A 26,340-nucleotide genomic window follows, 5' to 3' on the forward strand; every position below is an offset into this window, starting at 1 on the left:
ATATATAGATAGATAGATAGATAGATAGATATATTAGTTCACAGAAAGAGAATAACAACTGAACTAATTGAACTGAGATATATATATATATATATATATATATAGTGGCGACATCTCAGTTCAATTAGTTCAGTTGTTATTCTCTTTCTGTGAACTAATGTAAACTACAGACATGGTAAACAAAGTGAACTTCTGACTAGACTATTAGGACTGCTCTCTAGTAAAAGTATCAAAGGTCATGGTTTTATAGACTGATATTGTACAAAATAAATTGCTTGGGATGCAAGTTACTTCACGCATTTATTTTCAAAACACTTTGGAGAAAATCTCCCACCAGTGTCTGGATTTCTAATTCAAGCAAAGTCAAACTTTTCTGTTGAGATTTGCTCCTACTTTGCTGTAGGTTTTAACTGTATAATCAAATGCATGCGCTCTTTACACTTTGGCCTGATAGACATGGAAGATATTTCTCAGTACTGGTTCTAAAACTCAAAAGTTCTGTGCACATTTTGGTCTAGACCCAGCAGATTGGCCTGATTTGCCACCCACCCAGAAGGGCAGGCATTGTGTTGGTGACTGCCATGTAATCGGTTTGTTTTTTGTATTTGCTTCTCATGCAAGCCACTCTGCTCTGCTTTTAGTTGGTGCATTAACCAAAAAAGTCTGAAAGGGAAATCTATCAAAGAAAATTACCAGCAAACCCTTCTGAGGAATGTGACCCTGTCCCTTTTCCGCTGGATGTGTTCCAGCTCCTGCTGGTTCACAGGCGACCACTTGAAATCGCTCCACTACTCCTTTCAATCAATCAAACATTGCATTTGGATACAAATCTGTTTATTTTGTTTGAAGTAAGATATGGTACAAGTTTGAATTATTCCCCCGGTAGTGTTGTGTGAACCACACAACAGGAGTATGCTCCCATAAAATAATTTCTTACATTTTCAACTGGGTTTTGGGCACAATTTTCATTTTCTAAATGTGTCCAAGGCAAAATCTAATGTGGTGTTACATAGGAGTACAAAACTGAATTCAAATAAAACTAGCCAACATGAGAATATAATTTTTTTTTTTTTACAGTTGGAAATAAGGCTTCGCATTCATAGAAAGACAGTATGCACTGAAGCAATTAAGTGTTTAAAAACTGACAGTATGTTCGTGAGGGCCTCATGAAAAAATCCTTACAAGTTAAAAATGCTTGCATAAGTAAAGTAAACCATCAGTGACTTGGCACCTGTTTTTGTGACCAGCTGCACTTTAGACCAGCCATCCACACTGGACTCAATAATCCCTTCTGTTCGGTGCATATGGTGGTTTCCCGCTGGTGTCCAACATCAATATTACACAACTATTACAAAATAACTTCGCATATATATGTTGAGCCAGCTGTGGCTGTCAAAGGGATGTTAGTACCTGAACGATTGTGGCTCATGGGCAGGTCTTTAATGTTTACTTTGTACAATCTAGATTAGCATATGATTTGAATAAAGGGAAAACTGAGGTGTGTTGCCATTTACAGAGCAGTAAAAATCATGAGGTTGTTTGAGTTACGAGCTAGTTCTAAAATCCCAATTTTGTTGCGGTTTTGAAGCAGATGTGAAATCTTGTAAAAAGAAAATCCTGTTTTAATGCAGGACTGCTACTATTTTGTGCAAATGTCTTAATACCTGAAGTGTCTCGTTGCTCTTATTTTGTAATGGGAAAAGTAAAATCACGTAAAGTGCTTGTGTAACAATCTTTGCAAAAAGAATCATGCGTTAAATCACTTTCAAATCAAAACAGGACAGAAACAAATCCAGTGCTTAAAACTAGTTGCAATGTGGAAAGTGTTTTAGGGCCTAAATCTCACACCAATAATATTCTGAATGTTTAAAAACATCTGCAATTCCCTCACTTCCACATGGTGAAAAAAAAAATCCACTTTGGTTACATGTTACAAACCGTATATGTCTGCATAGCTTTCCAGAAGAGTTATAATAACAATCTAGCACCACCGAAGCGGAGATACAGAATACTGACTACGTGTATATAAATATGTAAGCATTATATAAGTATTCCTGAATGAATAACTAGCACACTCCAAATAACTATTAAAGAGACTTTAACCATGGCTTGCAAAAAGCATTGAGGGACAAGCATTACAAAACTACACTATCTTAAGTAGAGCACATTGTAAAACTTATATACCTAGTCTGAAGGTTAACTACGACCATAAAGTCGGAAAACTAATAAAATACGTAAAAGTAGAATAAATATGCCCATTATTGCTTTGGAGCTTTTACAAAAGTAATTAAAGCACGTATAACCCCAAAGAACCATAGTTCCTGTTCGTATGTTTCCCCCTATGATTAGTTCTCAGGCAATTTTACAGCACCTTGAACAAACCGTATGATTCAGGGAAGTAGTGTATGCTTTTTTGACATAAGTAATTCTAAGCTATGCTAAGGAGAGCTCCTTCTCGCCTTTGTTATTTTGGCTAATGGCGAAGACTATATACTCAATGCATAAGCATTGCAGGAAGCTAAAGCAAGCATGTTGGTAAAAAGATGGAACATGTTCCTGGCGACGTTCTCGAAGAACACAGCATGCCATACTCTAGCAGTATGGCATACTCTATCAAATTGGCCTACAGTCTCTTTAAAAGTTATACAGAGTTGGGAAGTGAGGCAATATTGGGATCTGGCTTCTGCTCGGGTGAGCAGAACAGGAAGAGTCGACTCCGGAGGCTTTTATAGGCAAACCTGAAATACATCATATGTCCCATCGCAACAAAGGAAACCGAGATGATCACGAGAAGCCCAAAGGCCTCTGGATTTGGTGCAAGGATGACCATGATGAAGTGTAGGAGATCAAGAAGATAGTTCATGGAGTTCTGGACGCCGTTGATGACGCCTCTCTCGGATTCAATCACATTCTCTTGGATCAATTGGGTCACGGTCAAATCAAAGGACCAAAGACCTGAAAGCAATTCAGGAGAATCAATTAAAACATAATGCATCAATATGCAATTATCACAAACATGCCTTGTTGTTTTTGGTCTCAAAGGTTGGCTTTATAACTTTCAGGTGATACGGATATCATCATCTTCCCTTTGGAGATAACAGAAAATAAGGACTGAAACGATTTCTATTGTTTGCTGTTCGTTGCTCAATTACTCACCAATTCTAGCAGCAATGACACCGGTGAAAAGAAGACTGACGGACATGTAGGACTCTATTTGTGGGGCTTCCTCAAAAACAGTGGTGTTAATCTGGATCTGTGGTTCAATTGTAGGAAGAAGAGTAGGACTCTCACGCAGCGAGTTGCTGTCTCCAAACAAATGCTTTAAGACCTCGTCGAAAGGTGAGACGCTGAGATCGAAAGGGCTGCCAGGAGCAAAGACAGATGCTACACAGAGCACGAGGCAAGACAGTTGAGCGACTCCAGCGATGAAGCCGGTTCTGATCAGGCCACACTTCTTTCTGATCCAGGTGAAGGCCACCGTTCCACAGATTCCAGATATAGCTGAAGCTCCCATGAGGAGACTGAGCACGGAGCCGTTCAGGCCCTGAGTGTAAGCATAGCCTGTGGTGATGCAATCGAAGCCCAGAACGGTCATGTAGAGGAAAGACAGAGACATGCCAGCAAAAAAGATGGACTGGTTGTAGTAGGCCACCCAGCCATCCTTAAAGGTGCGGATGGGTTCCGTCATTTGGTAGCAGCAGCTGGTAGTCTTCTTCACCTCAGCAGTTTCATTCATCAGCTGGGAGCCTTCAACTGGACTTTCATTATTTCCAATCTCTGTAAACAGTGAGTTGGACAAACACGAAATAAATTATTATTATTTTTCTTTTTAGCAAATGATTAGTGAAAAGGTGCTTCATCTTCCAAAAACAACAACAACAAAAAAAAAAATACAAGATCTAATCCAGAGTCGGAAATAACAGACTAGTAAAAGGGTTTCAGATTTAGATTGAACAAAAGACGGTTTATGGTTAGTCACAATAAAAATGACAAATTATAAAAAATAAAAAAAAACCTTAGTAATATGGTTAGATGGTTAAGCTTGACAAGTGCAGTGGACACTACAGTTTGAATAACTTATTGATTCAACAGATTATCTTTCAGGTTGTCACAATTTTAAGAAATTATAATTTTTGTAATGGGAGAAAACCAATAGGTAACAGGGTTATGCACAGGTGAAAGTGAGTGTTTTAAGCTAGATTAATATTGCAGAATTCTTATGTTGTCTTAATCTTATGTTAAATAATAGTCTAACATATTCAGATGTGCTCACAACAAAAATCACTTTTTATTGTAATGCAAAAAAAAAGAAAAAGAAAAGTGGAAAGTTGTTGGGGTGGTATTACAAACCTTTTTGTACGTTGAGATGCTTCAACTCTTGGTCATCATTGTCCTTCTGTCCTGCCTTGAAGGCAAGTGCTGGAGTCTTCTGATAAACTTTCCGAAGCAGGAAGTACTCCAAGAACATGGAGAACACATTCCAACCCGAGATAAAACCACAGCCGATGAAATGGGAGCCGAATGCCATGATCTGGCCCACAAGCATTGGAGCCAGAATGTTGGTTAGCTGGTCGATTATTCTTACAGTTGCATTCATATCTAACAAAACAGACACATAGAAAACAATAGGGAGTACAGGTGTGAGAAATGGGATTTATTCTGTGATTATATAGAAAGTACAAGTAATTCAGTAAATTATGGAGTCTGTAAGATTTTTTAAATGTTTTAGAAAAAAGTAATTAAAGCTGCTTTTACTTCATAAAAAAAAACAGTATTGTTGTTAAATATAATAGCAACAAGTCATTGTTTTCTATTGTAATGTGTTTTAAAATGTAAAGTATTCCTTTGAACGTAAAGCTGAATTTTCATACTATGCTGATTTGGTGCTAAGAAAACATTTCTTATTATTTTCAATCTTGAGAACAGCTGTACTACTTGAAAAAATAAAACATACTACCCTTATTACTGTTGAATGGTAATGTATATGCCTATATATAATGTAGATATGGGCTATGTGCTAACTTTCATGGATTTCCTGATGGTTAGTGGGTTCACTGGGTACATTAAGAGCCATAAGGACTGGCAGCTGATGCAAGCATTCTAAACAGATAAGATGATTGATGGAGAAAGAGCTGTAATGTATTTTATGGGTTTCCTCGACTAGGTGAAATGAGTTTTATAGACAATATAACAGTGGTAAAATGTATTTGGACACTTAACCCCTCCCAATTAAATAACATAACATAAATGACCTGCCAATTTGCTCCGATCATCTCCAGCCACAACCACAACCCAGTCCCTCTGGATGGTGATGGACATAGCTGTGCTGGCCAGGTTAGCGATGTTAGCAATGGTGATGACCAAAATGTAGCATGATGTCTGCAAAGACGACAAACATGGACTTAAAAAATATGTCACTGTGTCCTAAATAGTAGCAGATATTGTTATTTGTTGTAAGTCCAGTGCCATAAAAAGCATAACTCGATATTCAGGAACAGTCCAGAACAAAATAAAAAAAACAAGAGTCCACCTCAGTGACACCCGGACAAACAGCAGGTTTTGTTTGTTATTATATATGTTAAGTTTAAGCTTTCCAGCCCTGTTAAGCAAACAACATGCTTTCTGCTCACATGACATCCCTGGAACCTGCTGACAACACATTTTGTTATCAAGGTCTCATGTTTCAGAAGCAAGAACTTAAGTTGAGTCGATTCAGAATAAAGAAGGGAGCTTTAGACAGCATCACCTCCTATATAGGTCAGAAATTATTGAGAAGCTTGACATAGCTCTGAATATCTTGTTATAAGGAGATTTTTTGCCACTGCCAGCTACGAAAGAAAACCCTCTTTTCATGCATTTTAAATAGGGAAACATGTTTAGAGTGAAACCATTTGCATTAAACGTGAGCAAAAACAAAAATGTAGGCCACCAAGAAGTTTATGTTTTTGAAAATTAAGGCTTGTACATGAAGATCTGTTAACACACTCAGCAAATATGAATGAATAGTGTCAGAGTTTTACTAGGAAGCAAACTATCACAGCTTTTTAAATACTCACAAGCAACCATCCGCTGTACAAGGTAGTAAGCTGTTCTTTAAACTGGAAAACGACCATCAGAAGGACACCACAGAGAATGACAGCACTGTTCTGGACAACCAAAGACGTCTGTGCCACTGAAATTGAGAGAGAAATATATATTTAAATTGCATTTAGTAAAAAAAATTTTTTTTTGTAATAATTGGCATTATGAAAAGTGATGCATGCTCTCATGTCTCATGTTGCACAATAATTCTGCATGCTCTGGTTTTTGGAGCTTTGCCATGTTTACCTTTCAGTCTGGGGTTTTTGTCCACCCAGTCACCAATAATAGCTCCCAGTAAGAGGACAGACCCCGCAACCACCAGTCCATACACAGCTGTCAGGAGTAAACTATTGCCATACAGCTCCACCAAAAACACAGCCACAGCAAAATTCCACATCCGATCCCCCTGTAACATAAAGACACAATGAACAAAAAGTTTTTTGCTCATTTTGCAGCTTACATTACTCGTTTTATTAACAACATATTAATAAACACATACATACATACACACACACACACACACATATATTTATATATATATATATATATATATATATATATATATATATATATATATATATATATATATATATATATATATATATATATATATATATATATATATATATAGCACAAATATACATGTTAACAGTGTTTAATATGTTCTGGAGTAAAGTTATTGTCATTTCTGATATAATTTAGTAATATGGCCAAATAACTTTAGTTATGGTTTTTGATTATTAAAATTTACTATGTAACATTTTACACAGAAAATTAATAATTTTTTTATGAAAAAAGTCGAATTTGCCTGATTTTAAGACAAAAATGTTTAAAAGATTTTAACCCTTTAGTGTTGCTAAAGATGTGGGAAAAAGCAACTTAAGAGACACAATAAAAACAGTTACATTTGATTTAAGCTTATAATTAATCAAAATATCTAACTGTGTGTGTGTCTAAAATCTAAAATACAAATACAAAATAAAAATATGAATAAAATACAATAGCAAAATATATCAAATATGACCACATTTATACTACATATGCAATATATATATATATGTATATGTATATGTATATGTATATGTATATATATATATATATATATATGTATATGTATATGTATATGTATATATATATATATATATATATATATATGTATATGTGTATATATATATATATATATATATATATATATATATATATATATATATATATATATATATATATATATATATATATATACATATATATATATATATATAGGTCGTTCTTCAAAGAAAAAAAACTAGCTGTCAAATACAGATCCTAAGGCAAAGAGACTCTTACCCATGTTGACAAGGCATGTCCGAGGTAAATGAGGAATTTCGCAGACTTGAAGAATTCGCAAAATCTTTCTGAAAATACAGAAATGCAAGTGCAATGTTGTTTATTTCTTCTTCTTCTTATACTTCACATGATTCTACCGACGAATTCGTAAAACACTTACCACAGCAAGGTTTTTTAGACGCAGCTCTGTCCATTTTGCGTTGAATATCGATTGTATTTGTTCGGCTTTAGTTGTTAGGATTTTAATTCCTTTGTATTGTTCAGGTTCGACAGGAAAAGTAAATCGTCGCTGCAAATATTTCCTGCGCAAAAACACGAATATGTCCCTTTTCTCCTCTCCAAACTTAGCTATCACTGTAGCTGAAGTTGGAGAGAAATAACCTCTTCTAGAACGACTAAATGTGTAAAAACATATAATTCCCGAAGGAGCCAGATCCGCGCTGACGGACGCAGCCGAGCACCGTGTTTAGCACACAGCGCTCCGAGCAGACGACTGATAATATAGTGATCATAGACTCCGCCCCTCCGCGATCAGACAAAGACAAGTGCTTCTCGAGCTTGTTTAACAATGTCAAAGTTATGACTCTGATCCACTAAATGGGTTTGCAAAATACAGCTAAAATACAAATATAAAGAGCTAATATATAAAGTCTATACATCTTATTATAGGAGAGACGGGGCTAACGCTTGTTTGTCTTCCAGTTTAATCCCTGTTAAATTATGTTTTTGTGAATACCGTCGTTCAAAGTAAAATGTAATACTGCCATACTTGACATATGCGTTAGAAGAAATGTTAATATTTAAGTCATTATTAATAGTAGCATTGCTACTTTTTGTCTGATGTGTGACAACTCCCCAGGTTCTCCTACACATAATACATTTTTTGTGTTTTTCAACTGGCCATATATCTTATTAGTTATCATTCAGGTCGTATGCCATTAAAAAACCATATCAGTATCAACACCACTAGCATCAGATAATCTCTTTATGTGTCACCATGACATGGGTGTTCTGTTATTCACTGCCATGCTGTGCTCAATGACCTAAAAGGTGCCCAGTACATCTCTATCATTTTGAATTTTTACAACACAGCCCTCGATGAACAGTAGTTTACATAAAATCAGTGTTAACATTTTATTAAATTCCAATCATCTATATCAGGGGTCTCCAAACTCAGTCTCCTGCAGGACCCCGAGGACCGAGTTTGGAGACCCCTGATCTAGATAGATAGAGATAGATAGATTGATAAATAGATAGATAGATGAGTTTGGTTTTATTTTCAACATTCACAATAAGATGGAAGTTTTCTTTTTCCGCTGTTACTGAGTTGCACTTTGGATCAATGACAGCTATTTCCCAACAGCTTGGCAGTGATTGGCTCTTCCCAATGGTATCCAGATTTATTCTATCCAGGTCAGTACTTAGTGTCAGTATTCGAGCACACAAACAAACATAATGTGAAATATTAGAAAAACATAAGCGTATGTTTATTAAAAAAGCTATGTATGTCCGGAATGCGTTTTTGCTTTCTGCTTTTGGTTTGAAGGAAAATTGCTTTATTACACACTCACGCTCACTTACAACCTTATTGCGTAAGCCTGAGAGGCTCAAAAGAGTGCATTTCAGTCTTTTATACAATTGATAGCCTGGGTGGATGTTTTTCCCTTAACATGACTATGCAGAAGCTTGTAGCATGTTTTTTTATATATCTGTTTGTATCTTCATATTTTTTTGACTTGATAATGCATAAAAAGTGAAGTAATGCTTTGCTCGGTTTTGTTATTTTTAAATAATAACATGATGCAATGACATGTCACATTTAATCACATAACAAACAGAAAGGATTGCGTCGTTATATCTCTTTTGTTAGTGGTTCTCATATTTGTTTGCTGCAGAATTTGCATGGAATGACAAACCGACATCTAAAGGTTTGGACTTGATTAAAACATCTGACAATTAGGAATTAGGAAGCATCCGATTCACACATGGCTCAGAGCTGAGTCATGTTGCACACAGAACCATCCTAGCCACAGAAATTTGAGACATAGAACCAGATTACTTGGGTCACAGACTTGGTATTGTTCTCTGTCTCTCTGTTGGTCTCATAACACGAAAATGTGATTTACACCTTGCTTGATAAATCTGCATTTAATCAAATTTGGTTTTCTTTGATCTGAAAAATCGGAACTCTTCCAACATATTTAGTAACCTTGGAAATTGCCAATTTTCCTCTGATAAAGATCCAAACTTTACACAGGTGTCTAGAATCAATACAGGAGTATACAGAGTTCATTACAGCCATGACCATGACTTAACCCAAACAAACTAATGTGTAAACACAAGTAAACACTGTCCACATGATTTAACACTTAAGCATTTCATGGGTGAACAAACGTTTCAACAGAACTGTACAACACAGGGGCTAATGCACAATCAACAGGACCACAAACACAAACACTGTAATTCAGTAAATACAGGTTTTCGTTGTCATGAATGAGGTTAGAAGTTTACAAAACAGGATAATGGGATCTTACTATTAAAAATAGGAATGATTACCCAAACCAATGGATTCTATTTTTAGAGCAGTGGTTGCTATTTGATTTTATTTTTCATAGTGTGATTTTTGATAAATTATATTACAAAGTTGAATTAACAAAGTTGTATCAACAATTAATAATTATAATAACAGTATATGGAACCCACAACATTTAAAAAAAACTAGAACATACAAAAAATATTATCCATGTTTTATTGAGGCATAGATAATAACAAGTGAGATTTTAGAGATATTTTAAATGCCTCAATTTTAGCAATCAGGGGCAGGATTCACGAAACATTCTTACAAATAAAATTCTTCTTAACTGCCGATGTCTTCTTATTTTCTAACTTAAGAAAAAAGATAAGAATATTTTGTATTCCCAAAAATTAATCTTAAGAATATTCCAACAAGAGCTACATATAATACATAGGAGGACTAGGGATGTGCCATGTGTGTGTGTCATAGTCTTTTAAAATACCTTTATGTATTTGATAGTTACTGAAAATATGATGATTTAATCATCTTAATAAAATTCTCAGAGAGGATTTAAAATATTCTCTAATCTGTTTGAATGCATAATAATATGTATCGACCACATTGTCAATACGTATACATTTAAGGGATGTGTTACAAAACCTTTTGTCATCAGAAGCCATGGTCTTGTGGATTTAGGATTGTGGCATGTTGGTTCTTTAGTGTTGTGGGAGAAAAATCAAAATCAAAATCAAATGGCTCCATTTTACACTAAATACTACTTATATCCAATGGGATTCAACATTTCTACCGCAAAACAGTAAACTCTTGTCAGCTTAGATTGCTTTTGAAGGTTTAAATGCAAACCATGTGCTTTGATATGTTTTGAGCAAAACTCTCCAGTTACAGTGCAACACAAATATTTGGATTAGTTTGGGATAAGATGTTGCATAAAAGAGTTATGATATCATGTTCATTTTTTTTAACCACCCCTTAAGTGTGGTAGCACATCAGAAAGGATAGTATAAGATAATAATAAAACTCCATTTAAAAAACAGCTTTTACTTTGCAACAAAAACACATTATAATATGATTTTTTTACTTTTTCTTTTTACCTTCAATTATTTTAGAAACACAGACAGGATAGTATCAGATTAAATCGGGTTCAGACAAATATCAACTGTTTGGTGGTGAATAACTTTTTGCATTTGACCTATGTGAGCTATTTTTGACAATTTAACGTAGCTACATCCTATTCTACCTACATCCTATTTTTCTAGACACATTACAGGTATTTAAACCATCCGTTTACACGGTCTCTCTTACTCGTTCATTCACATTCATTTGTTAAAATTCTCCAGTCTCTCGTAGCTATCTTAAAACCATCGTTGTCATTCTGTTCAAAGACTCGGGGAGGGGTCATGAGTTGGTAAACATTTACGTGACGTACTTTTAACGCGTCGCTGCCTGCTTCTCCCGCGTACGTCATTTGTGTTCGACGAACGAGCCGCTTGCATGTGGAAATGTTTCCTTGAATCCTCCGAAGCGTTTTGATATAAAATGTCCTCTGAAAACAGCCAGCGAACGGAACCTGGAGCTCAAGAAGATCGTGCACAAAAAGAGGAGCTGAACAAGAAGGTTTCCTTTCAAAAATGCTTTGTATAGCCTATATAATATTAAAACTTTTTGTAAAATTGGCAGTACGTTAACTAAATGTAGTAGTAAATTATGCTTTTAATTAATGTTTGCAAACATTTACGATTCATTCACAGATAAAAGAGCAAAAGATTGTCGTTGATGAGTTGAGCAATTTGAAGAAAAACAGGGTATGTATGCTGTCTACTCGTCTTGTTTTATTAATCATTCTGTCATATGGGTCATTTTTACATTTTGAGTAGCAGATGCTGACAAAAACAAACTGCAGTTTTCACAGTGGCATGCGAAAGTTTGGGAACCCCTTGCAGAATCTGTGAAGAAATAAAAAAAAAAAACAAGAGAGATCATACTAATTAATTTGTGTTCCGGGAAACACAAGTATCTTCTGTTGCTTACAAGGGCAGAACTAAATGGGAAAAAAAATATTTCAACAAAATAAGAAAAATTTGCACATCTTCATTGTGAAAAAAGTTTTCACCCCCCAACTCTTAATGCATCTTGTTTCCTTCTGGAGCATCAGTGAACATTTGAATCTTTTTTAATAGTTGTGTTTGAGTGTCTTAATTGTCCTCAGTGTGAAAAGATGCTGGAAAACTGAAGAATCTGCAGGACCTTAAAGATTTTTCTGAAGAACAGTTCTGAGTTTAACTGTTCAGAACAAACAAGGGACTCATGCACAACCATCACAAAACAGAAAGACATTCATTGGTCATCCAGGTAACAGCACACAGCATGAAGAACCAAGGGTTCCCAAACTATTGAATGGGGTTATTTTAATTATTTCAGCAATTTTTTTGTGTTGTGGACTGAATGTAAACATTTTATTTAAAATATCTTACTCAGGACAGTACTAAATAAAAAAAAATAACATTCATTTAGTATGATCTCTCTTATTTTGTAAAAATTCACATTTTCACAGATTCTGCAAGGGGTTCCCAAACTTTCGCATGCCACTGTACCATATATTATGAAAAACACTTAAGCTATAACCAGTAATGGTATAATCAATTATCTTTGAAACCAATATTTCCAGTTATTTTAAAAGCATCTTCTTCAATAAGCTTGCACTGTTTCATAACACTTAGCAATTTTGAAAAACAAAGAAAAAAGGACCAGAACATTATATACACATCATGCATATAATCTATTGCTATTTTCCAAAACACTGGGATTCAGATAATACAATGTCATGTTTTTCTTGAGAATATTGCATGTAATGTCAATCGAAGAGATTTCCAAGTGTACCTCAAGGTCAGCGGTCTTCTCATGGCATACCTTTAGATGAAGATAGGACCTGATTTCGTTTTTGAAGTATTATAATTACTCCTGTTTAGATTGTAGATTTGTTAGTATATCATGTTCTGGTACTCATAAGCTTATTCTTACAGAGAGTTTACACCCTGCAGCCCAACAGCAATATATTCTTCCTGGCAGACAAAGGAGAGACCCTTAGCACTTGTAAAGGTAAGATTTCTAAACAATGAATCATAAATGACAAATAATAACTGTACAATTAGAGCGCTTCCTAATACGACCATCATCTTGTCTCTTATAGAGGATCTGGATAATATGAGAAAAGAATATCGAGATATATAGTGCCTTGAGATCATGTGCGGTATCTGCTGCGTGGTCAGTTTGACCACAGCGCATAATCCCCTGGACAAGCATGTCCATGAAAATCTCAAGCACAGAGGGCCCAACTCTAGCTGGGACATTACAGAGCCAATCTCAAACGGCAGTCTAGTTTTCTCTGCACATGTGCTTCACATGAGAGGATGCTTGACACCTCAGCCTCTTCAAGATGACAATGGAAACATGCTTCTCTGGAATGGAGAGGTATTTGGTGGTCTGAGAGTAGAACAGGGAGAAAATGACACCAAAGTTGTTCTCCATCACCTGTCAATGGCTCAGTGTGCCTCAGATATGCTATCTTTACTATCGCAACTCAGAGGACCATGGGCCTTTATATATTACCAAAAAGTAGAGCGCTGTATCTGGTTTGGGAGAGATTTTTTTGGAAGAAGAAGTCTGCTTTGGAAATTTGATCCTGAAGGGACATCTTTCACACTTTCATCAGTTGCTTCCCTGCCAGTAGATAATATTCAGTCCCAATGGCAGGAAGTACCACCTAGTGGAGTGTACCGGTTTGACCTTAAAGACTCTTCACCTTTACGTCCATTTGTATTTGAATTTTTTCCATGGGTTTTCCACAGTGGTGAAGAGCCAAATGAAAGCCCGGAATCGAAATGCGTAGGTCTTCCCAGATCTGTCACTGTTAATAGTTCTGGACTTTACCTGACCTCTCCTATTTGTCCAATGAACATATCCATTTCATCATTTACAACTGAACGAGATCAGAATGTTTCTCAAACCTCTGTTGAAAATCTGAAAGGATTTTTAACAAACTCTAAAAAGAAAGCAGTGGTTAGCACGCTCATTGGTATTCTAAGTGAGGCAGTCCGTAAGAGAGTACAGTACCTACCTGCTCAAGATGAAATGGCGATCCCCAATCATATGAAAGCTGATATTGTCATTCTTTTTTCTGGGGGAATTGATTCAATGATATTAGCCGTCCTTGCTGATAGGCACATCCCTGCAGACAAACCCATTGACCTGCTCAATGTTGCTTTCAAAACCCAAGAACCAAAAGTGCCTCCCAAGTCTTTGAAGAAAGGGAAAAATAAGAAGAAAGGCTGTGACGCTGATGAAATGCAATTGGATCAACAGAGCTTTAACTGCTTTGATGTGCCAGACAGATTAACCGGTAGAGCTGGTCTGCAAGAACTAAAAAAACTCAGTCCAAAGCGCAAGTGGAACTTTATCGAAATTAACATAACTCAAGAGGAGCTTAAGGAAATGCGACAGAAATGCATCTGTCATTTGGTGCACCCTTTGGACACTGTTCTGGATGATAGCCTTGGATGTGCCGTCTGGTTTGCCGCCAGAGGAACTGGCGTCATAAATGAGGGCCTGGAAGAACTTTATACTTCAGAAGCAAAGGTAACTTGGTTTTTCTGTTTGCACTTGAATTGTGGAAGTCCTAGGTCATACTGTATTAAAATTATATGTTCCTGTTCTCGCAGGTGGTTTTGACTGGCATTGGAGCAGATGAACAGCTGGCGGGATACTCCAGACACAGGGTGCGGTATAAGAACTCAGGGCTGGAAGGACTCGTCAAAGAGCTGGCTATGGAATTGGGACGAATATCCTCCAGAAATCTTGGAAGGGATGACCGAATCATTGGGGACCATGGGAAAGAGGCCAGGCAAGAATTACACTGTGCAGCTAAAGGAATATTTAAGGTTAAAGGACTTGGACCAAAAATGAAATGCTATTGTATTGTACATAATACATATTCTTCTTTTATCTCAGATTCCCGTACTTGGATGAAGATGTAGTCAGTTTCCTTAACGGACTACCTGTGTCTGAGAAGGCTGACTTGTCTCTACCTAGAGGAGTCGGAGAAAAGCTGTTACTGAGGTTGGCGGCTATTGAGTTGGGATTGGGACTCTCTGCTCTCTTGCCTAAGAGAGCCATGCAGTTCGGCTCCAGAATTGCTAAGTTAGAGGACAGCCATGAAAAGGCCTCAGATAAGTGCAAAAGGCTTTTCACCACCTAATTTAATATTCTGACAGGTGTCTTTTCTGGTTCTGTTCTTTTAACATGGATATGCTCCTTAAATGATTGGTTTGGGCAACTGGGAATGAGTACAATTAACACATTTATGGCAATAAGTTTTATTTTGTATGTCATTACATGTTTGAACTACATTAAATAAACAGAAGGATTTTGCAGTTGGTCCTTGAAGTATTTGTCACATTCTATGTATGATGGAAGATTTCCCACATCAAATCGTCCAGATATCCTGTGCACGTACACAGGCCTCCTAAAATAAACCGATGGTTATTAAAGTAATTGAATGTCAAAAAACACAATGCCTTAATATATGCCAGTAAGTAACCTTAATATGAGCCATGAGAGAAAGGTCCCTGGTGCATCCCGCTCTTCAAGGGGTGCATTCTGCAAGGAAGAGAGTTGCATTACGAAAAATAACATGATAGAATAGCTAAATAAATATAAACTGTACCTTCTCACTGAGAAAAATGTCCAAAAGCGGAAGTGAGGTTCTTGAAAACAAGTAAAAGCAAGGACACTGCAAAGTGGGGATAAAACATTAAAGATATTGACTCTAATATTAAGGACAAATTGAAATGTCATCTTGTATCAAACAATACAAAAAAACCTACTGCATTATGTGAACTTGTTTCACTAAAGATAGGTTTTTCCTTCATACAGTGTACTTTAAGGTTCTCATCCAACTCCAGAATCCCATATTTGGAAGTTTCTGAAGGTGGAAATAGTTTTAATAATTAGTTCAATATATTTAGCTTTTTTTAAGTGAAGAAAAAAGGATGTTTACCTGCATCATTGCACTGGTATGACAGCACTAAGTTGCTCTCTTTGTCTTTACTTTGCACTTCAAAGAACCTCTCTGTGAATTTCCTCAGGCTGAAATCCTCTTTGAATAAATTTTTTTTTTCCTCCAAATTTTAAACCCATTTTAAACATTTAGCTGGAGTGCATTATTTAATCTGATGCAGGTTATACCCTCCGATAACTAGTAAGTGTTCATCCACAGCACACAACTTGACCGGTAGCTGAAGACAGGCAACAGCACCATGTCTGTCCTGCAAACACATTTGTTTGAAAAACAATCAGCATATTAGAATAATTTCTGAGGGATCATGTGACACTGAAGACTGGAGTAATGGCTGATGGAAATTTTCTGGTTTGCATCACAAAAATAAATTCTATATTAAAAAAGAAACAATTATTTTATATTGTTATAACATTTCTTTCTGTATTTTTGATCAAATAAATCCAACCTTAATGAGCATAAGATATTTCTTTAAAAAACATTACAAGTCTTACTGATCCCAAAATTTTGAGCGGCAGTGTGTGTGTGTGTGTGTATATATATATATTTTAATTGACAAATAGCTCCTTCCCATGTTGCTCACCTCATTTCTTCTTGTTCCATCATTGATTATTTTAACATTGAGGAATTCTTGAGCCCACTGCTGGAATGCTTCATGGTAAAGATCATTCGTCTGTTCAAAAGATGATACAGTTTATTATTTTGTGCAAGATAATCATGCAATTCAAACAAGGACTGTAAAAGCTGAATATTGTCATATTTAAAAACAACAACAACTAAACCGTTATTATGCACTCACAACCACATAAACTTTGTCCACACATCGTGTTTTGGTCAGTGCCTGGACCCAGTGTGTGATAAGGGCACATGGTCCGACAGGAAGCAGTGGCTTTGCAATGACGCCCAGATGCTTGAAATTCCCGGTAGTGTCATTCTCGATATCCCTTTGCAGTCTTGTTCCATAACCTGCAGCTAAAATAACAGCTTTCATAGTCAGTTGAAAATGAAAGTGACAAAATCTTTTTACTGCATTTGATCTTAAAAAAAGTTAGTTAAACCGTAAAGTTTTACACTTTGGAAAGGTTTCGCCAAGATCGTTTTCTGGGTAAAAGTTGTTTTGTTCAGTCAGACCCACACATGCGCAGTACGTGCCACAAAGTTTTAAAGCACTCACACATCCGCTAAACTAACTTAGCTCATAAATATAAGTGATAGGAAGTCGAAATCATTTACATGAATCGTTTTAATTTATTTTGTTAAATAAAGCAATATATCTTGTCGAGTTGTAATATATATTTTATTACCTTTTTGTCTATGTCTTTATTAAATATGTGCAGAGACGTGCAAATTATATATATATATATATATATATATATATATATATATATATATATTAATATATAATGTAATGCAAATTATAATAATATACGATTCATTTTGGACTGTACATGAATATAGACGCGTCTTTTGTGCTTTTGCTTTTTTGAATACCATACTTTATATGACATTAATATGTTGAAAAGTTTATCTTACAGTTTGTATTTTTTAGGGTGACTTGACTAATTAACATTCAGTCCATGGAATAGCCTCTGACTCATTTAAAGTATGTTTATTAATTTGAACTGCCGCTTTTAAATAAAATAATAAAAATATATTATAATCAAAATACTAATCAAACTCTATCATGAGCTAGTCCTGCATATTGCACTGACCTGACCGCAAACGCGTGCAACAGCGCCATCTATTGGTCGAGCTGAAGAGTTGCAGAAGCGTCACTGGGCGTGACTGGTTGCTAAGAGCACAAAATTAAATTCGACAACTTTGAGGGGTGTTTTTAAAAAGAAATTAATTCAGGAAAATTTTAGCTCCCAACATAATTTTTCTGGCTCCCTTTGACTCCAGTTTGCGCCTGGATTACAGAATGGTCCACCAGATTGTGAGGGAGCTGACTGTGGGAATGTATGGTTTTAACCAATTTCCTTTATCAGTCTGCTGGTACCCAACTATGACCAGAGCTCCACGTGCCAGTTGCCACCAGCATATTACGATACAAAGTCGGTCAGATAAAAATAAACAGATTATACCATGAAGGCTCTCTGGCACAGAAGTTACATTGAGAAATGCATACACGCATACCCAAGATTTATGGGGCCCTAAGCAGAATTTTATTTGGGGGCCCCTTCGTGTCGCCAATACGACTGATCAATGTCAATGCTTGATTATTCACACACTATAAATCTAGCGCACCCATTATCAGTTTAATTTGTTGTAGCTGTGTGTGTTGTTTACATCACACCAATGTTTTTACCCTTGTGTGATTTTTACTTGTAACAATATAACAAACCCAGAAGAGTGCTCAGGTGTTAATTTGCACTTTACCATTCAGTCTTACAGTACTAAGTGTTATATAATGCGGTGTACTGAAAAGTAGCTAAATAAACCAGTAGACAATGCATTTACAGAAAAGAATGTTATTTTAACAACATAAATTATCAGAACGTCAGAAAATAGCATAATCACTACCATAATATTTGTAAGAATAATATTTATATAGGAATTTAGTTTATGAATATAATGAACGGTTTTAGTAATTTATTTAGAATAATATATACTTTTATCTATGTTCTAAAACAAAAAACAAAACAAAAAAAGAAGCACCTTTCTTTAAATGTTGTTCTTTGATTTTAGTTCATTCCTTATTAATTTAGCATTTTTTAGTCTTGCTTTTATATCAACAAGTGGGTCTTATTTTGTTGTTGTTGAATTTCCTGTACTGTTCTTGATAACTTTCAAAGAATTATAAGATTTAATAAGAAGGATACGATTTCAGAGAATGGTTCTCGTATTGCATAAAGTCTCAAGTCAACCCTTGGCACAGTAAACTCTGAACTTCACCCTGTGTTCAGGTGTCCAGCTAGAAGTGCGGGAACAGGGTGCAACAGCTCTGTGTGCCCTGGCAGGACAAACTGAAGCAACAGAAACTCATGGCAGAACAGATGGGCTACCCGGCCATCCTTGACCTTCTTCTGTCCTCTTCAAACTAAATGCAATATGTGGGTCAGATAAAAATTGGTCTCATTATACACCATCCCAAAAGAGATCACCCAGTTCCATCCAACCAATCAGTCACCCATGAATGTAAGTAACACTCTCGCTGCAAAGCTGTCGTCCAGACAGAACAGAAGAAGCACCAAATGCAATAAAAACAGCTTCCCATTGACTACGTGCTGACAGGCACTGGATAAACTGAGCAGATTGAGTACCTGAGCTTCTCCCGGTCGATGACAGAACAGGTCTGGTCCAGCGGGTAAGTGGCCAGCACTTCCTGTCTTGAGACAGCACTGATCTGTTAGACTCATAAGACAGGAACATTATTCCCCCTGTGGGTTTCTCTGTAAACATTGCTTACAAGAGTTGCTGTGTCTCTTGTATTGCTATTAGTGTTAAACTATGACCCGTTTACAGGCTGTGATTCCAAAATGATGCTATATTCCAAGAGTGCTTCCTTTTCGGTCAGGTGTCTGGACCGAGTCTCCCCTGGATCGTCTGTTAAAACACTTTGTCAGACAGAACTGTCCGCACCTTCATAACTGTGGAAGCTTGTTTCTGCCATGGAATAAAAAATGATAAATAAATGAAAATATAGTATAAATAAAATGTTAATTGTGATAGTGTTAATTGTGATTTATTATTTTGCAATTAAAAATATATTTTGGAATTTAAATAATATACTTTATCCCCTCCTACATTTTAAGTTCGCACAGCATCGTCATCGACAGCTTCTGGCGAAATGTAGAAAGTCTCCTCACATATATGGAGAATTTAGCTGAAGATGCCAGAATATCGCAAGTGTTTACAGCAGAGTTTGAAAGACAGAGAAGAACAGGGAATCCATCCCTCAGGTGCTTTAATTTTAAAGTATGCAATGAAGTAAAAATGAAGTAGCTAAAATATGAGGCCTTTGATAATTCACAAGCATAATTTGTTTTCTTTCTGTTTTCTCCATTGCAGTTTGGAGATAAATGGCAGCCCTCCTGTGCCTCATCGTGATAATAAAGGTATTTCAATTGAATTATGTATGACAGAGCGATACTGTATTGCTGGCTAAAGCAATGAGGACTATATCTCACTTACAGATGTTTGCGCTATATCATTTCTCACCAGGACTGGCAAAGAGAATGAACGTCAGTCTGCAACTGGGGACAGAGAAACACCAGCTCTTTTGCCACACCATTTAAGATAGAGGGCCAGAACTGCCAACCCCAGAGTCAGAACGGGACAGACGTCCTGCCACAATGCCCCAAAACAAAGGTTGAATGAAAATACCTGAAAGGTCAAGAACTGCCATGCACACCAAAAGGTGATTTAAAAAGAAATAACATCATTAACTTTGAATTAAAGCATATGCAAAACAGACCCATTTGAATTTCTTTAAATAAAGAATCATTTATTAATATGTAGGAAATGTCCTTTCAACACAATGTCAAGAATTTATCTTCAGTTTTAATGGGGGAATTTTGATTGCAGCATCTTTAACTTCTGAAGTAATGTCTAATCCAAGTGGTGCCCTAAAAATAAAGGAAAAATGTTATTACACCAAAACAGACTCTTCACATGTACAATCAGTGCTGGGTAGATTACTTACAAACCGTTACTGATTCCAGTTATATGAGGGAAGTTAGTAATGTAATATATTCGATTTTACACATTTTAGGTAATCTAACTGGAATACTTTTTTACCTTACTTTTTTATCACATAGATTTGAATAGGTTTATTTTGTACCAAAATTATATAAAAATACAAAGAGATAGAAATTTTTTTCCATACTTTGCATTAAACATCACATTAGGGTTTTCCAAACTGGGGTTTGTGAGTTGATGAAAAGCCAATACTTAATTAAATCATAAAAAAAAAAAAAGATTACAAAAATAAGATTTATTTTTTTTTTTTTTTACAAAATTGATTATGCATTGAAAATGTAAATAAATCCAATTTATTTACTAACAGAGCAAATACAATTTGTGACCCTGGACCAAAAAGTCACTGGGGTATATTTGTAGCAATACCAAAAAAAAAAAAAAAAAACCTTATATGGGTAAAAATGATCTATTTTAGCCAAATATTGTCCAATCCTTATAAACCATACATCAGTGGAAATCTTATTTATTCAGATCTCAGATGATGTATTATCTCAATTTTGAAAAATTGACAGTTAAGTGTTCCAGGGTCAGATTTGAACTTACTTGGGTTCATAGTTGACCTCTTCGGTGTGGGACATGATCCCCTTTCCTTGCTTTAGTCTCTCTACACCATTCCTACCAACAATAGTGAGGAACAAATGTCACTGTCTTATTCATGTCATTAAGACTATGAGGCAATATGCATCATTTTATGTTCTTACCATGCAATCATGACTCCATTATCAGTGCAAAACTTTGATGGAGGGCAAAGCAGATGTAATCCAGTGGCATCTGTGACAATTTTCAGAGTCCGTCTGATGTATTCATTACTTGCTACTCCCCCTGAAACAACCTACAGAGGTGCACAAGTGGAAGAGTAGAAGTTTTGGTTGGGATATAAAGGTTAGTGGAATTTTCACAGAATGTCAATTCACCACAGGCATTACAGTTTTTCAACTGTACAATGATTAAGCCAAGCTCAAATGAATGTTAATATTAAAAGCCTCAACCGAGTCCTGGAGTGCTGTGAACTTACCAGAGTTGGATTATGCTGTGGTAGAAGACCTTTGGATTTACAGAACAAAATGGCACGATGTGTTCGTTTGACTATATGAGACGCCACGGTGTGTTGTGAGGCAGCGGCGATGTCTTTGACGCATGATAATAACTGTCCTTTTTCAACACCTGACGAAACATAACATTACAGTTATATAATAGTGGTTAGGATTATATAAATACACATTTTATGCAATTACAATTAACATATACAGCACATACAAATAAAACATTTTCACATTTGTGTTTAACTATTTTATTGATACTTCAATATGAATGAATACATATATATCCATAAAATAGTTAAAATCTAACTGAAAACCCTATATTTTTGCACAATATTTGTGTTCTGTACATTTATATAAATACAATGTGTGTGTGTGTGTGTGTGTATATATATATATAATCTATGTAGGCAGCTCACTAGCTTTTGGAAACTTTTGTTTAAAAGGAATAGATAAAGTACCTTCTTCTTTCTCTTTTTTGCTTATTGCCAGTGTCACCTGGTTTTGCAAACCAGCAAAAGAGAAATTGCAGTCGTAGAGCTGCCCCATGGGTGACTTGAAATGAAAAGCGAATCGATCTCCTTCTTTTGCCAGAAGCTCTATGGCCTGTCCACCGCTCAAAGACGAGCACTCTGGGTGACTGCTAAGAGAAAGTCTTCTAGCAATCTGTCATTGAAAGCAAAGATAAATGGTTTATATTACAAACATCCTGCTGCTCTCACTGTGTTTGAAACTGTCCTGATATCGTGATACCTTATCTAAAGTGTCCCCGGCTGCTACATCCAATGTTTGCCCCAGCAGAAGAAATTCATCTATTCCTTTGGCCAATGCAAGAAGAGAATGACCCCCGGAGACAAGGAGCACAAGAAAAGGGAAGTCTACGGGGTGTAGCATTCTTACAGTGAGGGCGTGTGCCTCCATATGGTGTATAGGGATGAACGGCTTTTCGTGAAGTCTCACAAACCTCTGACTGAAATCCAAGCCGATCCCTAAGCTAAGAGCGAGCCCCGGCTTCACTGTTGTGGCCACAGCTGTGAGTTCACTGGGTTCAATGCCACTTCTGTCCAAGGCCTCCTGGACAACTCTACAGATGTTTTCTCTGTGTAGGCGCTGGGCCACAGTTGGGATAATTCCACCCGTCCTGTAAGAGAATGAGTGGAATTAAATGCACATAATACGCCATTAACGGAGTCATTTATATCCTTATCTTATGTATATAAATATATAAGGCAAATAGTTTATTTTTAAATCACCTTTTTTGTTATTCCTGGATTTAACTTAAATAGTCCTGATCTGAAAATGGCCGAACATAATGAAAAAAACCCTTATAAAATATAATTATATTACAGTTTTTGTTTACATGACAGAATTCACACATTTTATTATTATTTATTTTTATTTTTTTTGAGGGTTTTTATATTAGGTATGTAAAACCAACATACAAGCCATTAGTAACACTATTGTCTAAAAGCCTGTGAACTTCTCTAGTGTAAGAAAATTGGTAAGTAAATAAGTAAAATGATAAGTTTTTTGAGTAATTCTGCTATGAATTACTTAAGTAATTCATAGCAGAATGTCCAAGCTGTTCTTTTCTACACAACAACAGTGAATAGTAACCACAGCTTATATTTCCAGTGAATAACAACTTTGCTTTCAATCAGTTTCTTAAGCACAGCTATTATAGCTCAAGAAGATAAGTCAGTGTTGTTATTGTTCACTAAAACTAAATAGTTTTTCTTAAAATAAGACTGACACAAAATATAATTCTATGATAAAAAACTTAAGTTAAATTTATAAATGTTGCCTTGGCAATTGAGTGAATAAGTCTAAGTACTAAAATTACTTAAACTAACACGGAAAAAAATAAAGGAAAATAAAACATATGAAAACTAAAAATATAAAATAAAAGCTAGTTTAAAATATTGATAATATAATATAATACTATAATATAATTAGTGCTGTCAAGTGATTGACCGCGATTAATCACATCCAAAATAAGTTTTTGTTTACGTGATATATGCGTGTGATGTGTATATGTATTTTGTATATATAAAGACACACACATGCATGTACATATTTAAGAAAAATATGTTGTTTATATATTATATATTTATATATGATTTAATTTATATTAATATGAATACATACATGTAAAATCATGTAAATATTTAAAAAATATATGTTCCACACATGTATCATGTAAACTAAAACTTATATTTTGGATGCAATTAATCACGATTAATCGTTTGATTATATTACAGATTTAGTTCATAAACAACACTAAAATAACCCTACTTGAAGTATAGTGCACAGGTCATATAGACCATTTTTATGATAATTTTCTCGTTTCTTAAGACCTTGCAAATGTTTCTTTAACATAATGAAAACGTGGTTAGTGTTGTTCTATGTATCATCAACTGAGGTTATTTATGAAGCCAGTGGCTATCCTTACTCAAGGTGTGTCAGTTTCTGAGAATGCAAAGATTCGCCCAGAATCAGTCCAGTGTCGTCCAGCACAGCCGCTCCGGTCTCATCGCAGCTCGTCTCGATACCCAAAACTAACCTGCGCCCTGTCCTGAAGACTCCCTGTGACGAGCAGCGCTTCATCAGGCACACATCAGCACCACTCAGAGCGCGAGGGAGCATGCTGATTTAATTCGACGGGAATCTCAAAGGCTACATACGCTTCAACAATTCAAAAGAATCCAATAGACCGCTAGACTTAATGTAGTTCCTTGTAAAACTTAATTTATGAATCTGTCCGATCAAGGCGTTACATATAAATACGCCCTACTCACAACAAACGAAGTTGGGTTCCGTTAGACTTCCTTTAAAATGAAAAGGATAAATAGTAGTAGAGAAAAAAAGATGCCTTGGCCAATTTAATGCATAAACAAGTATGCTAAGTCCAAAATAAAGAACAATACGGGATAATACATGAGGGATGAAGACTCACGTGGACGAGATGTTGTACACTGAATAAGATGAGTTCTTCACACTTGGCTGCTATAAATTAGGTTCTATGACTATTTCCAGCTATTATTTGATATTTAAAGTCCATTCTTTACTAATAAGGTAAAGGCATGTTAGCTTCACGCACATTTCTGTATTCAAATCCATTCATTCCGTTTCTGTCTACATTATCTATTTTCATACATTTCTGTATTACAACGTTCATAGGCTATTTTCAGTTTTTTTTATTCTGTTTTTTTTTAAGTTTTAATAATTTTGTATTTTGTCAGTTTCATTATTTTTTAATATCTATATAGTTATTATTTTCTTATTTATTTTAATTTTAGCTAGTTGTTTCAGTACATTAAGTTAAGCTAAATAACTAAATAAAAAAAGTTATTTATTTATACCTCAGTTCAAGTTCATTTTATTTCTAGTAATGAACATTTGATTATGGTTTTAGTTAACTGCAACAAACCAGGTTCGTGATGAGGACATTTTGAGTGTCTCAGACAGCTCTTCAGGCAGTAACTTTTACTGTGAAATTCTGCTTCTACAGATGACATCAGGAAAGGCCCAGACAAATTATTAAATGAATATAACAAGATGGAGCCACAAGCCAAATTAAGAAAAAGGAAATGGACAAATATGATACTTGGGGCGGATCTACCGGGGGTACCCCAGTTGGCAGCAACGAATTAAAGGTTATGAACAATTTGAAAATTTACTAGCGCGAATCTTTCGTGATTCGTGATCCAGCTACGAAGTCCCGAACTGACTCAAATTATTTGTGATCCTCAAACTGACTCAAATGATTCGCGAATCCGCTTTGAACTCCCGAACTGACTCAAATGATTCGTGATCCCGCTCCGAACTTCCGAACTGATTCAATTGATTTGCGATCCCCAAACTTACTCAAATGATTCGCGAACCCGCTTTGAACCGTCTATGCTTTGAACTCCCGAACTGACTCAAGTGATTCGCAAACCCGCTACGAACTCCCGAATTGATTCAAATGATTCGCGATCCCGCTCCGAACTCCCGAACTGACTCAAATGATTCACGAACCCGCTCCGAGCTCTCGAATCGATTCAAATTATCTGCGATCTCCAAACTGACTCAAAAGATTCGCGCACCCGCTCCGAACTCCCAAACTGACTCAAATGATTCGCGATCCCCATAAATGACTCAAATGATTCGCGATCCCGCTACGAACTCCCGAACTGATTCAAATAATTCGCGATCCCGCTACGAACTCCCGAACTGATTCAAATGATTCGCGATCCCGCTACGAACTCCCGAACTGATTCAATGATTCGCGAACCCGCTTTGAACTCCCGAACTGACACAAATGATTCGCGATCCCGCTCCGAACTCCCGAACTGACTCAATCTGCCTAGGGCACCAACTCCCAGAGGGGGCACCATCCCAGTTGCTCCCAAAAACAAACAAACAAACAAACAAAAAAAATCCTCCATTCTGCCATCCGCGCTCGCGACCGCTCGCAACTCATGTTTGCGACTGAATGTTCATAATTGATGGAGGAATCCAATCAAGTATACACTTTGGAAATGTCATTGGCTGTTAAAATCTTGTGTTTCTTATAATAAACGGACATATTGATAACACTGAAC

The 26,340-nt window shown here is 36.0% G+C and overlaps 4 protein-coding genes across 5 annotated transcripts; 2 read left to right on the plus strand and 2 right to left on the minus strand.

Moving 5' to 3' along the window:
* Nucleotides 1-817: 817 nt before the first annotated feature.
* Nucleotides 818-7,896, minus strand: LOC113053018 (solute carrier family 40 member 1). The gene is made up of 8 exons (XM_026217613.1): nt 7,568-7,896; nt 7,408-7,475; nt 6,328-6,487; nt 6,057-6,172; nt 5,253-5,379; nt 4,351-4,599; nt 3,157-3,777; nt 818-2,955 (listed from the first exon to the last, which is right to left on the minus strand). Exons 1-8 carry the CDS (start codon nt 7,599-7,601, stop codon nt 2,642-2,644), a joined length of 1,689 nt encoding a protein of 562 aa, XP_026073398.1. The 5' UTR covers nt 7,602-7,896; the 3' UTR covers nt 818-2,641.
* A 3,489-nt stretch (nt 7,897-11,385) lies between these two features.
* Nucleotides 11,386-13,297, plus strand: LOC113053022 (ASNSD1 upstream open reading frame protein-like). Its single transcript, XM_026217618.1, has 4 exons — nt 11,386-11,557; nt 11,692-11,745; nt 12,964-13,039; nt 13,131-13,297. Exons 1-4 carry the CDS (start codon nt 11,480-11,482, stop codon nt 13,169-13,171), a joined length of 249 nt encoding a protein of 82 aa, XP_026073403.1. The 5' UTR covers nt 11,386-11,479; the 3' UTR covers nt 13,172-13,297.
* On the plus strand, nt 13,159-15,372 carry LOC113053020 (asparagine synthetase domain-containing protein 1-like). Its single transcript, XM_026217614.1, has 3 exons — nt 13,159-14,575; nt 14,659-14,840; nt 14,948-15,372. Exons 1-3 carry the CDS (start codon nt 13,184-13,186, stop codon nt 15,192-15,194), a joined length of 1,821 nt encoding a protein of 606 aa, XP_026073399.1. The 5' UTR covers nt 13,159-13,183; the 3' UTR covers nt 15,195-15,372.
* On the minus strand, nt 15,297-24,542 carry osgepl1 (O-sialoglycoprotein endopeptidase-like 1). 2 transcript variants are annotated; one of them, XM_026217616.1, is made up of 15 exons: nt 24,207-24,542; nt 22,508-22,895; nt 22,216-22,420; nt 21,730-21,878; nt 21,416-21,546; nt 21,258-21,329; nt 19,761-20,581; nt 19,277-19,619; nt 16,813-16,985; nt 16,597-16,686; nt 15,996-16,263; nt 15,823-15,920; nt 15,663-15,728; nt 15,537-15,595; nt 15,297-15,461 (listed from the first exon to the last, which is right to left on the minus strand). In XM_026217616.1, exons 1-7 carry the CDS (start codon nt 24,398-24,400, stop codon nt 20,497-20,499), a joined length of 1,224 nt encoding a protein of 407 aa, XP_026073401.1. In that variant the 5' UTR covers nt 24,401-24,542; the 3' UTR covers nt 15,297-15,461; nt 15,537-15,595; nt 15,663-15,728; nt 15,823-15,920; nt 15,996-16,263; nt 16,597-16,686; nt 16,813-16,985; nt 19,277-19,619; nt 19,761-20,496. The 2 variants fall into 2 exon arrangements, with proteins under 2 accessions (XP_026073401.1, XP_026073400.1); XM_026217615.1 differs by having other exon boundaries at nt 19,277-20,581.
* Nucleotides 24,543-26,340: the final 1,798 nt, after the last annotated feature.

The sequence above is a fragment of the Carassius auratus genome, chromosome 34 (genome assembly GCF_003368295.1).
Source record: "Carassius auratus strain Wakin chromosome 34, ASM336829v1, whole genome shotgun sequence".
Classification (NCBI taxonomy): domain Eukaryota; kingdom Metazoa; phylum Chordata; class Actinopteri; order Cypriniformes; family Cyprinidae; genus Carassius; species Carassius auratus.

Coding starts and splice junctions, on each gene's coding strand:
- osgepl1 (XM_026217616.1), bottom strand. CDS start 24,400: ATGCTCCCTCGCGCTCTGAGTGGTGCTGATGTGTGCCTGATGAAGCGC. Junction 21,879..22,215: donor CAAAAAAGAGAAAGAAGAAG/GTACTTTATCTA, acceptor ATGTTTCGTCAG/GTGTTGAAAAAGGACAGTTA. Junction 20,582..21,257: donor GAGGTCAACTATGAACCCAA/GTAAGTTCAAAT, acceptor CTTTATTTTTAG/GGCACCACTTGGATTAGACA.
- LOC113053020 (XM_026217614.1), top strand. CDS start 13,184: ATGTGCGGTATCTGCTGCGTGGTCAGTTTGACCACAGCGCATAATCCC. Junction 14,576..14,658: donor TTTATACTTCAGAAGCAAAG/GTAACTTGGTTT, acceptor CTGTTCTCGCAG/GTGGTTTTGACTGGCATTGG. Junction 14,841..14,947: donor GACCATGGGAAAGAGGCCAG/GCAAGAATTACA, acceptor CTTTTATCTCAG/ATTCCCGTACTTGGATGAAG.
- LOC113053022 (XM_026217618.1), top strand. CDS start 11,480: ATGTCCTCTGAAAACAGCCAGCGAACGGAACCTGGAGCTCAAGAAGAT. Junction 11,558..11,691: donor AAGAGGAGCTGAACAAGAAG/GTTTCCTTTCAA, acceptor ATTCATTCACAG/ATAAAAGAGCAAAAGATTGT. Junction 13,040..13,130: donor GACCCTTAGCACTTGTAAAG/GTAAGATTTCTA, acceptor TGTCTCTTATAG/AGGATCTGGATAATATGAGA.
- LOC113053018 (XM_026217613.1), bottom strand. CDS start 7,601: ATGGACAGAGCTGCGTCTAAAAAACCTTGCTGTG. Junction 6,488..7,407: donor GACATGCCTTGTCAACATGG/GTAAGAGTCTCT, acceptor TTTATGTTACAG/GGGGATCGGATGTGGAATTT. Junction 2,956..3,156: donor TGTCATTGCTGCTAGAATTG/GTGAGTAATTGA, acceptor AATTGCTTTCAG/GTCTTTGGTCCTTTGATTTG.